The sequence below is a fragment of the Myiozetetes cayanensis genome, unplaced genomic scaffold (genome assembly GCF_022539395.1).
Source record: "Myiozetetes cayanensis isolate MyiCay16 unplaced genomic scaffold, myiCay2020 scf13, whole genome shotgun sequence".
NCBI lineage: Eukaryota > Metazoa > Chordata > Aves > Passeriformes > Tyrannidae > Myiozetetes > Myiozetetes cayanensis.
This window is the reverse complement of record NW_026086937.1, coordinates 19,259,411-19,273,845: the sequence shown is the minus strand read 5'-3', so window position 1 is coordinate 19,273,845 and position 14,435 is coordinate 19,259,411. Positions and strand designations below refer to the sequence as shown.

General features: G+C 46.7%; 1 protein-coding gene across 3 annotated transcripts in view; it reads right to left on the bottom strand.

The window, feature by feature from the left end:
• The window catches only part of TNIK (TRAF2 and NCK interacting kinase), a 151,591-nt gene that overhangs the window by 53,480 nt on the left and 83,676 nt on the right, over positions 1-14,435 (bottom strand). For all 3 annotated transcript variants that reach the window (XM_050308683.1, XM_050308684.1, XM_050308685.1), the window contains exons 5-7: positions 6,746-6,856; positions 4,284-4,374; positions 2,819-2,949 (exon numbers count right to left, since the gene is read on the bottom strand). In XM_050308683.1, the coding sequence (XP_050164640.1) occupies positions 2,819-2,949; positions 4,284-4,374; positions 6,746-6,856 (333 nt within the window). The remainder of the gene's footprint in view (positions 1-2,818; positions 2,950-4,283; positions 4,375-6,745; positions 6,857-14,435) is intronic.

Genomic DNA, 14,435 nt, shown 5'->3' with positions numbered 1-14,435 from the left:
CCTGCAGTGCCACTTCAGCCTTCTCCTCTCCAGTTCAAGAGCTGCCCTTTCCAAACTGCCTCGAGCCTTTAAACCTGCCATTTAGAGAGCAAATCCCAGAAAGGTTGTTTTTCCCAGTACAGAGTCCCAAAAGCTCAGCCAGAGCTAAAGAGAGTCTCTAGTAACCACAAGCACCTTTTCACATTCACCCTCCAGGAAAGGCAACTTGGATTTTCAATTTCAAGGCACTTTTCCTCATTTTTGACTCAAGTTCTCCCTTAGCAAATGCCGCCCTTGCTACACATCTTTGTACCTGCTTAAAAATTCTCTCTAAAATCTTATTTCCAGCCCTTTCACAGTACAGTCTTATCCATTCTTTGTTTCTGGTCAGCTGGGATTTCTGCTGCATACTTAATTATCACAGTCTTTCCACATGATTCAGCACACATGACCCCTTCCCTCTGGGTTGCCACTGAACTCCTTCCAAATTCCTAATGTGTCTTTCCATATTGAGGTACCCAGTATTATATGCAAGATGCCAAGTGATCTTAAAGCTGGAGCAATACAGAAAGGGATTATCACCTCTCAAAGTCTCCCAGAGAAAGCAGAAAACTCAGCGGGAAGCACACATTTTATAATGATCTGGAATTCAGGGGTTTTTTGTGCGGTTTTTATTTTTGAGGCTGAAAAGCTTTTCAGTCCATCCAGCAAAGATATGATGTGCTAATATATTTGCATTGCCTTGACTTGGGAAGGGAAGCAAGCTTCTTTCTCCCCCTCCTTTTGATTCTAAGCTTATTGACAAGATATCTCTAAAGAAAAAAGGAAGACCGGCTGGGGAAAAAAATAACAAATAACCTCAACAATGTGGGGTTTCTATTTGTTCTTTTTAGAAGTGGTTTATTTATGTGAGGAGGTATTTACTGCCTCCTTCCATAGATTACACAGGCATCTCTTTCTGGCTAAGAAAACAGTGAGATCAGAGGCTTTTTGTCCAACAGATTAAGCCTGCGAGAACTCCTTTTTTCACCCTATAAATCTCATCTTTTGTATTCAGTATTTTAAGCCGGTCAGCTAAACCAGAGAGCATCTGATTTGCATCCCTTTTAAAAGAAATAATTATCATTTACATCCTCCCCCCCCCTCAACTTCAAAGCGAGAGCATCAGGTGCAGGGATGTGATCCGGGGTAGGGACTAATGTCCAGTGGCTCCCACATCCCCAGGAGCTCCGAGAGCACCCTGCAGGGAGCGTGTCGGCAGCAATCAGCCTTCTGTTCCACACCCCCAGCCACAGGAAAATGGTCAATGCCGACTTCAGAGACGCGAGCGCCCGGCTCGCTACGAGCATCTGATCCTGGGGGACAATGCAGGGATTCTGGTCCCGGAGCCTGTGCATCACTCAACGGCATATTAAGTGCCCTAGTTATTCCGGCAAGAGGAAAATCCTCAGGGATTTCAGAGGGTAGAAAGCAGCCTATGAAGATATCAGTCCTCTTTTTAAAAAAATAATAATAAAAAGCTGTGATTGACGAGAGTGTTGCACAGGCAGCTGGCGGTGGAGAAGTGGTGGGAGCAGCCAGAGCGGGGTGCAGCCCTGCCACGAAGCACTGCCATCAGCAGAGCTGAGGAAGTGCCTGTTGTAATTGGTTAATCAAAGAGTAATAAGTAATTGCAGATTAAACTATTTCTGCGTGTCCTTATCATTAATGATTTCTGTAACCCCAAGTCTGAACTCAGCCTGGAAAGCTGCTCTCTGGAAAAACATCAGTTCAAAAGTTGACTGATGCACTTTTAAATGGCTGCAATAGCAAAGCATCACTTGGTTACTTTAAAATCATTCATCTCTCAAAAATGTCTCTGAATGATCAGTAATGGCATCCTGAATAGCCCTGTGACAGTGGACTGTGGCACTGTTAAAACTGGAGTGCTCTGCTGTTAGAAAGCAGCCCACAGCCAGGGGGTCTCAAAGTCCTTTTTAAACACCATCTTGCAAAGTGACCTTTTAGCATGTGCATGAACAGAGGTACAGTGAGCTTTACATGTCTGAGCTTTCCCCCCAAAGCTCATGTGCCAGTGACCTGCCCTCCTCTCTGGACACGCTCAGTGGACCTTGGGAGGTTTGGAGCTGGAAATCCAAGTTCTGGACACTTCAAAAAAACCAAGGGACAAAAAAACCAAGGGATATTTCTACAGATGTGTGTCCAAAAATTTATAGTAAGGCAGAAAAAGGATAAAATATATTAAGCTCTCCCTGCTTTAAACATCAGGCCTCGCTGTAGTTTGAATGGGCAGGTGGGGCTCCTAACACTCCTGTGGACCTGCTGCGTGGCACAGGGCTCTGTGCCACATAATAACTCAGCAGTGATGTTGTGCTGCCACTGATCCAAAAATAAACTTCAAACAGACTAGAGAGACATGTAAAAAGTAGGTCAGCCCCCTAAATGTCTGATTGTGTGGCAGCCTTCAGATCTCCCTGCGAATATCAGCCTGCAGGCCAGAAGATATGATTTTGCCCTTTCTAAACCTGACCTGACTTCTCTCCAGAGTAAATAGAGCAAATACAGCATGTTTGACTGGAGTATTTAAACACACAGCACCGAAAAGCAGGGTAGCAGGTAGGAATCCTCAGTCTGACACCTTTCTCAGCATGGGCAAAGAATTCCTCGCAGTAAATTTGGATACGTGAACAGCACAACAAAGATTCACGTTGGACCTGAACTGGCATCTGAAAATTCTGCAGCCAGAAAGCGGGAGGAGGCTGTGCTGCCTGTCAGTGCACTTTTTCAGAGCTGCAAGGATACACTAAATTCCTGAGTGAGAAGGTGCTGGCTTAGGTACCTTGAAGTCGTAAGTGGCATCGGGATTTTCATCGCAGGCGATGACCTCGGGGGCCATCCAGTAAGGCGTTCCAATGAAGGTGTTTCTCCTGCCCACCGTCCTGTCCAGCTGAGCGCTGACACCAAAATCCACTGTGGGATCAGAGACACAAAGGGGCATTGTAAGGTCAGAGACAAACCTGAGCAACACTCTTCTGTTGAATGTAAAACATTGTGTTCATTCAGAACAACTCTGCACGGCCAGGAAAGAAAGACATGGCCAGAGACATTCCTGTTTAATCTCTGCTGAGATCAACAGAGGTCAGGCAAGGACAAACCTGATCATCTGATGTCCAGGTTTTGTATGAAACCCTGTGCCTTTTCCTCCTTGCCAGGAGGCAATGAAAAGAAATCACAGTTCCTCATACTAATGAGAAACAGGGTTAGCAACATGAATAAGCAGCAGCCTTTGTTCTATGCTTGCTCATTTGAATTAAAGCCTGCCAAATATCGGTGGATGCCTCATTTTTCTACCTAAATTCTTGCTGGAAATGGCAGAAATGCAAAAGACTTAAGGAACTAAGGGCCAAGGACAAAGGCCCATAGGGAAATGTCAAGCAGAGAGCTGCAAAATGAAGCAAAAAATGATGAAATCAAACCAGTGAGAGAATACTCTATGGTCCACTAAGTACACTTTGCGCAACACAACGGTTGGAGATTTGCCCTAGAGAATTTCCCCTTGGAGGGGAATCTTCACCAACATAAAGCCAAACGAGCTGGTGGTACCATCTGTTAAGCTGGGATTTCATTCTGCTGTAAAGGGAGAGGAGAGGCATGGGAAAACAAGGCTTGCACCACACATTTACCAGTGTAAGGGATCTTCCATCACCAGCATAAATTAGAATGTGCAGAGGCAGTCTTAATAACACTGGTACTGGACAACTGAGGATATGAGCCCATCATCTGCACTGATCCACTGCCTTCTATATGATCTTCACATGAATGCCTGCTCTTCTCCAGGGTGGCTAACACCAAGTATGAAATTCAGAGTAGTTATTGCAAATTAAGTTCTTTCCATCAGGTTAGTTTGGAAAAGGAGTCTGGATTATGTCACACTAAACTGAATGGATTATGATCCTGGAGGGCACTACTATGCAGCTGTAGCTGCAGGGGAACAGCCTTTGATAATGCTTGGTGATGCACACAGGGCAATTTTCAATCTGGAGCATGAAAAAATGGTCTTGGTTGCTTAACCTTTATCTGATGGCAGAGCTCTCTGAACAGTAACACCACTGCAAGTGCATCTTTGCACACAGAACTTGGCCATCAACCACCAGCAGTTTATGGCACAGCACTTGGTCCAGCACCCAGGGTCATGTTATTGAGGCCAACATGACAAAAAGCACAGAGTGGCTCTTGGTAACCCATTTGCTGCTTCCCTCCAGCCAGCCCACCTGCAGTTTCCAAGAGCTCTTACCCACTCTTACCTAGTTTCACTTCTGCGTTTTCCGTCAGCAACACATTCTGTCCCTTGATGTCTCGGTGAATTACTTTGTGCTGGTGTAGATGACTCAAGCCCTGGAGAATTCACAGAAAGGTTAGAGGAATCCAAGTTCAAAGCATGTTATTTTCTGACATTCCTCCTCAACCAATTATGCTCCAGAAATGAAAAGATCACAGTCGGAGTTAAGCACTCGAGAATGCTTTTGTTTATCACATGCTCCAAACACTGTCCTGTGTCCCATGCTGGGAGGACATGCCCAGAGTGGCCGATGGGCTCCACGTCCCTCAGCGGGTGACGTCCCTCAGCGGGTGCTCCCCACTGCAGGGAACCACTGATCCTACAGGGATTAAAAACCAACCTTTCACGTTTCTGCAGGAACCCATATTAACCCAAATTCCTCCGTAGATCTAGACATAATTTCCCCCATGTGCTCCCTTGCCTTAGGGAGCCATTTCTGTGGCATAAATAATAGAATGGGTTTGTCTCCTTTCTGTATTTCCATCATCCAGAAACTGAAGGAAACAATTCCCTTGTTATATCGGTCCAATAAACTGGATTTCAGTGCACTGAGAACGCTTGCATTAAAAAATCTACCATGCAAATACAAACATTATAACTTGCACATATCCCTAATAGAGATATAGCTCAAATTAAAAGCCTGTCTCAAAGGCTAAAGGTAAACCAGCTTTGCTGTTCTGCTGGTTTATTAGCTCATTAATTTCCCTCTGCAACCTACGTCTTTATTTCATTCATTTATTATTTCAGTTTCAAAGTAACATCCACCTATATTGCCAGCTTAGGAAAAATATGGATTACTTCAAAAACTAATTTTGCATTAGGCTTACATTTCACATTAAACATTCATATTTGAGGAAGAAAAGAATCTCTGCTATCACTACTGGTAGTTATTAGTCATTTTACACTCGTTACCTTGGGAAAACACTGTGGAATAGATTATATCTGTACGGGAGTCCTTTTTTAGCCATGTTATACTTGGTTAGAGGCACCTTTGTGCATTGCAGGTACAGCGAAAATTCCACTGAATTTCAATAAATCCTTTAACAGCGTGGGATTGAGCCTTGTGTTAGAATTACAACTGTCCATCAGCGTCTGAACCAAGAGTGAACCACCTTCTGCAGCACGAAGGTGGGAACCTTTCATCACCCAAAACCCTATGGAGGTCACCCACCAACAGTCCCAGCGTGAGGCCAAAATCAAGCGATGACACTCGACGGTGGCCCCGGGACGTGAGTTAGTGGCTGGGTTCTGACTCACTGCCAGGGACTATTTTAAGAAGCGGGCTCACGGAGCTCATACATTTAAAATAAGCCCATGTAACTGTGGCCTCCTGGCACTGAAAGCAGCGTCCATACAACAGCTGATTTGTTACAGTGCCAGCATCTTCTGCACATCATGTTGGTGTGGACAGTGGCACTCAGGATCAACAGAGAAGTGTTGTGTCACCTCTGGACACCCGTGGCAGCCTAAGTGTCAGTCACATCCTTTCAGAGGATCATTTTGCCTCATTTTCTTTCATAGGATCATTGAACTGTTTAGGTTGGAAAAGACCTTTAAGACCATCAAATTCAACTGTAACCCTGACACTGTCAAGCCCACCTCTAAACCACGCCCCTAAGTGCCACATCCATACATTTTAAATCTCAGCAGGGATGGGGATCCATCACTTCCCTGGGCAGCCTGTTGCAATGCTTGGCAACCCTTTCAATGAAGAAATTTTTCCTAAAACTTCCCTGGTGCTACTTGAGGCCATTTCCTCTCATCTTATCACGTGAACAGTTCTGGTTTCTTACACACGCCAAATATTTCTATTTTCTCTTGGACAGATGCTCAGTTTGCAGAGCAATAAGTTTTGATATCAGGCAACCATTAAAATCCCATCATCTGACCTCAGCTGTGCAAAATGCAGGCAAGTGTTTGCTGAAGCTGCCATCTCCCAGGATGTGAAACTCTGGCGTGGCCCATTTTAAGACACTTCACTCAAACATTTATATTGTGGGTATAAAAGCTGCAGCATCCTCATTAAAGCCAGAGACATGTGGATTAAATAAAACATGGGATGCTTTTTAATAATGAAGGTTTTTCTTTCCAAAGACTTTATTAGTCCTCACCTGTTAACTAAAAACGTAATTCTAATGCAAATAAATCCTTGCCCTACTAACACCCAAAGGAAATCATATTTTTGTGGAAGGAAAAGGAGGGTTAAAATTCAGGGAACTAATAGAGCTAAAGGGCATTAAACAGGGCTTATTTATTATGCATCGTACAAGCACATGAATCATTCATGCCTGCAGGCACCACAGAGGCTCCAGCCCATGGCAGTGCAGCATCCACGAAGCCCGTGGAGCCAGAGGCTTTCCGTGTCCCCCGAGCACCGAGTGCCACAGTCCAACAACCCCCAGCACTCAGCTCCCTCCAGACACGTACCCGTAAAATCTCTCTGCAGATGTAGGCGATCCACTCCTCCTTCAAGGTGTTCCCCTTCGTGTTCTTGATGAGGTCGGTGACGGAGCCTGCGCCGCAGAACTCCATCACCAGCTGTCAAATGGAACAGAAATGCAATTAATGCAGTGACACCAACAGCATCCCCCAGGCTGCCCCACCCCAGGGCAGGACCCCGATGCTGGCACCGCTGTTGTGGGGCCACGGTAGTGCTACACACTACGGGACATCACCCTGAACCTACCAGCTTACAACCCATCTGGGTCATAGAAACTAAACAATAAAAGGCTGGAAGGCTTGAAAGGCTTGTTACTCTCCAGAAGGTTGGGAGCAAGAGACAGGAATCTGTCCAGTGCTGAAAACCAGTGGAGGAGGTTGGAATCTCAAACCCCACCACTACATATCCCACTTTATACTTCTGATCAATCTGTGTCAACAACAGCAAAACTCTTCCCCTTGCATGGAAGTTCTCTGAAAATGCAAAAGCACCAAGACAGATGTTTGAAAGCTTCCTACAACCTTAGAAATCAAGTGTACTTTTCAAATTACTTCTTTATTTTTTTTAACCAGAAGATCTTTGGCTCTGATCATCTTTTTGAGCAGGAAAGCTCCCCTGAGGGGAAGGTTGCCATGCAGTTTCAGTCTTCCTGGGAAAGAGCTTGTGTCAGACTGCTCAGGTTGGTTCAAACCAGAATGACCACCACCCCTTGCACCACTTCCAAAGTGTCAGAATATAAAATATAGAAGCACAGTGATCTAATTCAGACCAAACTTAACCTTGTCACTGAGCAACTGTGAAATAACTGTTACGAAAATAGCACGGGATGTGAGTCTGCCTCCCAGGGACATCACGGATCCCCTGGGCGTGCAGGAGCTGCCACTGTGCTCCAGAAAGTGAGCACAGCCTCTATGTGCAACAAGCCTCCTCCAAGGCCTGTGCAAGTGTTTCTCTCAGATGTGAAACCATGTTTTCCAATTAGATCTATATCCTATTGAAAGATATTCCCTTGTAGGTGGTGCCTTGCCAGATTCTTCGATGTGCATGTTTAAAGTTTCTTATCACACGAAGCTTACACAGCATTTAATGTTCTCCAAGCAAGTGACATCACTTCATTAAAAGCACAGGCCAAGAGAAGAGAAACAGAAGAAGGGTTACTCCTAACCAAATTGCACCAATGCAGTGATTTAAGACTATCATAAATTATAATGATTATAAAATCGAGACACAGCACTGCCATAAACCAGTCAGGTTAAATAAAATACTCGAGCAGATTACACCTTAGTTGGCTTTGACCACGCTCCTATCTTCAGTTTAGATGTTAAGTTTCTTTTCTTTTCCTGAACTGACAGCTGAAAAATGCTTGGTGTATCCCTGATATGTCAGGAAACTTCAAATGGATGGGGAGTGGTCAACGTCTGCTCCGTGCAAAGGCAAGGAACACGCCTACAGCTCTTCCACCCCAGTGGGATCTGAGCCATCCAGATGGGTCACTGGGACACAGCCTAAGGCATGGGTTACTCATTGCTCACCACAAGGGGAGTAACGGAACAACTGGTTTCAAAGTCACTTTTCCTCTCTTTCTTCCCTCTGGATGATGGACACGTGTTTCTGATTAAAGGAATGTTGGGGATACCACAGCAGCAAGTTCGGAAAGGAAAACTCTGGGGAGCTGAGCCAGCCACAAACACTTCCCAATCCAAAATGCTGCCCTTTCCAGTCCTCTTCCATGGAAATTCATCCACAGGCTCTCACCAGGGTTTGGAGCAGAAATAAGAGGAAGGGCATGCTATGATGTGTATGGCAATCACAATACTTGAAAGAAGATGGAAGAAATCCCAGGAAAAGTACACAGTGCACCCATTAATTTGGCAGACTATGTTTATTGGAGCTGGCAGTTCGCTCAGTCCTCTACCCTGCCCTTGATTTCAACAAAGAAAAGATTAACTTTGCAGCAGGAGGGGAATAATATGGTCACCTGCTGAGGTATCCCAACTCTGTGACTGTGCAATCTCCTGGAGATTAAAGAAAAAAATAAAGAGAGAAAGGGAAGGAGAAACTCCCAGAGGGGGTGTTTCCAACAGGGCTTTTTAAGAGCTGCATATTCCCATAACATCTGTAGGAAAATATCCAGCACTGGCAGGTCTCTGTCAGCACCAGCAGGCTCCAGGGCCTGGGCAGGGGCCAGGGGGACTGAGCAGCGCTCACGAGCACTGCCCGAAAGCTCTGCCACGAGTTCTACAAGAAAATGAGCTGCAGAAAAATGACAAGGCTGTCTGAGTATCCCTGTCCATGATGGAGAGCTGATGGACACCCAGTGTGAACAACCCCCATTCCCAGAAGGTTTGGATGGATCGGGAAGAAAGCTGGCTGTTGTGGTGCTTAGCCCCACTGGGATCCCCTTATGCTCTCATGGCTTCCTTTGCTCCTCAGGTGGAAGGATGCTACAGAATTCCCAACAGCAGCTCATGTAATGCAGCATCCAATGGGAGGAACCACAGATGATGGCTAAGGAGTCACACCAACAGGAGAGACCTGACCCACAGCACTGCGTGTCCTGCTGGGATAGCATCACTTTATCAACACTCTACGGGTATATTTAATCTGGAAACCAACACTCTTCCAGGAGAAAAAGAACAGTGAATAGAAGTTCCAGCTGATTGTAGGGCAGAGCTTAATAGACTCAGGAAAGTACCCAAGTGCTATTTGAAGCCTAAGGCTCTTTCTTGCCAGTCCCATGCCTCTAGGTGAGTGCTTTGCCCTCACACACTTGCATCATTACATCTTCTTAAGGGATGAAGTCATGATGGAGTAAGACAATAAACTGGAAATGCAGACTGAATTTTTATTAACCATAATTAAAATTATCATCAAGATGGGCTAAAGGTAAGATCATCTTCCAAAATTTAATTTGCAAGGCCATTTATTGAGAAAGTATTTTTAAATATGGTTCATTTAGCATTTACATAGCTCTTCATACCAGAGTGACAGGAAACTTCATAAGCAAGGCAAATTCAGAAGCTGCAGCTGTGTTCTGCTTTCTCATGATTTTTTTTTGTTTAAAGAGCCTTTGCAGTTTCCAAATCACCACCACTTTCCCCAGTTTGGGAATGGCCAGTAAGACCTCTGTTCCCACCACTGTGTGTTACCTGGAAGGGCTCAAACCTGAGTACCTCCAGCACAGCAACCCCAATCCAGCTGACGGTGAACTGCTCCAGCTTGTCCAGAGGAACACCTCAAAATTAATCAAATCCTTTATTCCACAAACCAAATCCTCCTGTGCTCCTACTCCTCAGCCCAGGCACAATTTGACTTCTTTCAAGTTACAGAAAATAAGCAGCATCCAAAGGCTCTCACATGTTTTCCTGAACAAACGACTTGCCTGCCTGCACTTCCCTGCACATCGAGGCTGGCCAAGCAATCCACGTCCCCTGGGGAGGCAGAGGCAGCTGCTGCCACGGGCCCTGAGCAGGCTGAAAGCTTTGGGTTAGGGATGGCAGCAAAAGGAGCTGGGCTCGCAGTCTTGCAGTGTTTACAGCACTGACAATGCTTTGAAGTGGAGTGAGAGTGAAATGGTGTTGGATTACTTTGCCAGAGAGCGGCAGAAAGCTGCTCTGGTAACCCCAGGCTTTCAGCCAGGGGCCAGAGAATCATAGAATCATAGAATAGATTGGGTTGGAAAAGACCTCCAAGATCATCAAGTCCAACTCCTGATCCAACTCTATCCCCCCTCACTCCCCAGGGACTCCAAGGCTTGGAGGGGCTAGAGAGAGATACAGCTCAACCCAAAAATGACCCCTCTCAAATGTTTCATGATCTAAGGCAAAGCATCAGCAGCTGCCCAAAACTATTCTTCAGTGTACATAAGCAGATTAGGAAGAGCGCTCCTCCTCGGAGCTGCACAGGTGCAACCCAGTGCTTCAACAGCTCGTGCTCCATTTCCAGTGGAGCCTTGCTGCCCCCATTTTTTGCTCTTCAGATCCAGAGTCTGTTCACATCACCCTGCCACGGTTCAGTGGTTCCCTACAACTCCACACAGTGAAAAAGCACATTTCTGCTACGCAGTGACAGCCCTGAGCACTGCACGGCTGCAGCAGTGCCACCCTGACTGAGGGGCTGCTCCCAAAACACCTTAATTCCTTTCTCCCCCCTACATTGCCCCAGATTATCTGCTGCAGAGGACACCCTGGAGGCAACACCACTGTGCTTGCCAGGAACAGGTATCTGGCAACCTGCCTATTAGCCACTTTCCCCCTCGGTGACAGATGCGGCTGCGGGCGCAGGCAGGGTTGCCATGGCAGCCCATCCATCACAGCCAGCGCTGGGACCGTGCCAGTGGGCCCTGCCCTGGGTGGGCTCTGCCCTGGGTGGGCTCTGCCCTGGGCTGCTGCCGGCCACTGCTCAGCCCCCACGCCCTGCACACCCCTCTCTGCCTGCTGCCCATGCCTGGCAGGGCATCTCCAACCACGGTCTCAGTGCACCGAGAACAGCAAGGGCAGACGATGAGTGTCCAGCTGAGTGGCACTTCCACAGCCTGGTGCACGTGCACAGGGTGTTAATGGATGGGGATCAAGCAGAGTGCCTGCAGTTTCCAGCAGTCCTCAGGGCAGGGGCCCTTCAGGATGGGGTCACCTCCCTCGTCCAGCCCACACTTCCTAATGAACGTCCCATCTCTCACCACTCAAAAAAACCCCACCTCAAAATATCTCAAAACTGCACAGCCTGGCATCCCACAGCTTAGATCTGAGACGAGCAAGGGGAATTCACTGAGTTTAACTCCAAGAAGCAGCAGTTAGCAGATTAACTGGGTCCTCACATCCCCTGGGAATTTCCCCAGTTTCTGCAGCCCACCCTCGCTCTGCCCCTTGCTCCAGAGGCACCCCCAGGCAGGATGCCCTTGTCTCAGCTACAGATGGGCACAGTCCCTCTCGAAGGTCCACAGCACACCAGAAAGCAACATGTTACCCAACACAGGAATAAACCTACCTCCTGTTTTTTCATTTCTTTTAAAATGCTCCATAAAGCTTGTCCCTATGGCTTTTATTTCCTTTTTTCCCCTAATGTATCAGATTTGTGATGCATCTGCTAAAACACCCTTCCAGGCAGCTCCTTAATTCCAGGAAAACTGGATTCTTTAGTAACCTCCTCCTTCAGGGCGAGTGGCTGCTGTGGAAAGGAGCAGCAGCACCGACAGACCTGCCCGGCAGAAGCGATGACAATACTTCATGTTGGAAGCCTGCCACGTTTCTGAGAGATCCTAATCTCCACTGAAAGAGTTCCCTATTTTTTATTTCCGTATCAGCCTCCTGGATGTCGATAAAAAGAATTACTTGGGCATTATCAGAAACCGTTTTATTTCAACAAAGGGCCAATGAAAAATAAACAAGCCTTTATCTGTGCAGCAGGACTGATAGAGTTCAAGGGAGTCCTAATTCAATCAGATCCCGAAACAACAGCTATTTAACACAGCAGCACCAGCACACCTCTCCTCCACAGCTGGGGAGCTTTCCCTGGAATACCTCCACCAGACCCAGCATCGGGTACAGACTTAAAAAGCCCCTCACATCTCAGTGTGAGAAAAGCAGCTTTTGCACAAATTGTTTTTACTAACCAATGAGAGAGGCCACAAAATTAAGAGGAGAGATTGAGGTCTGGAAGGGAATTTAGATTATCTATTCTGCCTTCCCGGAGGGGGGGAAGAGCAAGCTGCACAGCTGGCTGATGAACACCTTCTTCCCTTGCACAGCTGGGTGATCCACTGGGGAAAACCCAGGTTCTCCTCCAGACTTGGGGCACCTGAAGGTGATACAGCACATACAGCCTCCTCTGCTGTGTCATGATGATGGGGATTGGTGAAAGAATCAAAGAACAGCCTATGTTGGAAGGGACCCACAAGGACCATCAAGTCCAACTCCTGGCCCTGCACAGGAAAACCCCAGGAATCCCACCATGTGCCTGAGAGTGTCGTCCAAATGCTCCTTGAACTCTGCTGGCCTTGGTGCTGTGACCACTTCCTGGGAGCCTGTTCAGTGCCCAACCACCCTCTGGGGGAAGAACCTTTTCCTAATGTCCAACCTAAACCTCCCTGACACAACTTCAGGCCATTACTCTTAATACCTCTTGATCCAAGGAGTTCTCTACTGAGCTTTTCTTTCTGGAAGTTGGGGCTGTTCTGCATAGGCAATTTAAAAAGCATTATTCTATTAACACTTGTGTATGCCAAGAGCCCTTTCTACTGTAGTTGAAGAAAAAGAAAACAACAAAAACCAAACCCTGTTCTCTGGTCAGAGCACACAAACCCCAGAGCCAAGCAGTGTAAAGGCAGTGAGCAGAGCCCAGCTCTGGGGAGGGCTCCTCTTATTATTGAGGGCTTTGGCACACAGATGGTGGGTTTTCCCCCCAGGCACTCCTGCAGTACAAGGGGAAATGTTATGGGCTGCTTTAATTTTTTATTTCTTCTTTTTTTTTTTTTTAAATTATTATAAACCAGCTAAAGCCAAATGGAATTTCACTGGATGAAAAAGCATTTCTCAGCCTGACAGCTTTTCTCCTTGCTGAATCCTAGGCCAGCTGCAAGGAACATGTTCCCACCAAAAATAACATGAACATCCAAGCAAGAAAAGCCCCTGGAGTCCAAGCTCCTAAGTCTTTCCAATAATTCATTGTACCAGAAAGTCTCGGGGAACAAAACAGCACAGAAGTCCATCAACTCCATTTTTGTCCTGGGAGGAATGTGCTCTGAACTCCTCCCGTTCCCAATAGATGCTCTAGCATGTGGATGCAGGGGCAAACAGCTGAAGTCACTGAATGTTTTGCTAAAATAAAGTCTATATTGTACAGAAACTACAGGAAGGAAGAGCATGCTGCTGGCTCTTCAGCATCTCCATGGTCTCCAGATGAACCATGGATATTTGCTACCCATGAAAAATTATGCTCCGGTAATCTTGCTCAGGCACAGAAAAGCTCTGGAAACCACCCATGGGTAACACAGAACCGACTGGATTTACAAGACTGTGAAGAAATAAACGCTATCCAGGCCATAGGACAACATCCAGGTCGTTGTATTTAGGATCACTCCAACACAGCCTTATCTTCCATGCTGCCCCAAGGAAAGCAGGGTTCCAAACTGCTGCTCCAGAGACTCTGACCAGCACAGCCAAGCTCAGACACAGAGCACAATTAACTTCAATTAATTTTTTCATTCCTGGGAAGCCCCTGTCTGCAGAGCCACTGCCCTGCCCTGAGAGCATCAGCTGCCAGCAAGGGGTGGGCTCTGATGCTCCGTCTCTCTCCAGAGATAGACAGTAGATTTAAACTCTATCCTCCACAGTCTGGGAATGCCAAATTAATAACTGAGAAGCCACCAACAAGGGAAGCAGGGAGAGGAGGCAGCCAAGGACTTATGGAGACACAAAGCAGCTTTTGCTGCCCTTCAGCAACATGAGGCACCTTCACTGAAATGGCTGAACAGCCACAGACCTCCCTGCCCTCCCCTCACCGTCCCCATCCTCTTTATTCACCTGCACTGGCTCTGTGGAACACGAAGCACAAGAGGCAGCTCTGAGAGCTGGCAGGAATGACGTGCACCCAGCATTCCCCCCAGCCTACATCTTCCCAGTGACACTCCCAGCTCCCTCCAACTGTTTTTTTGATGCATTTATTTTCATAGGACAGAAT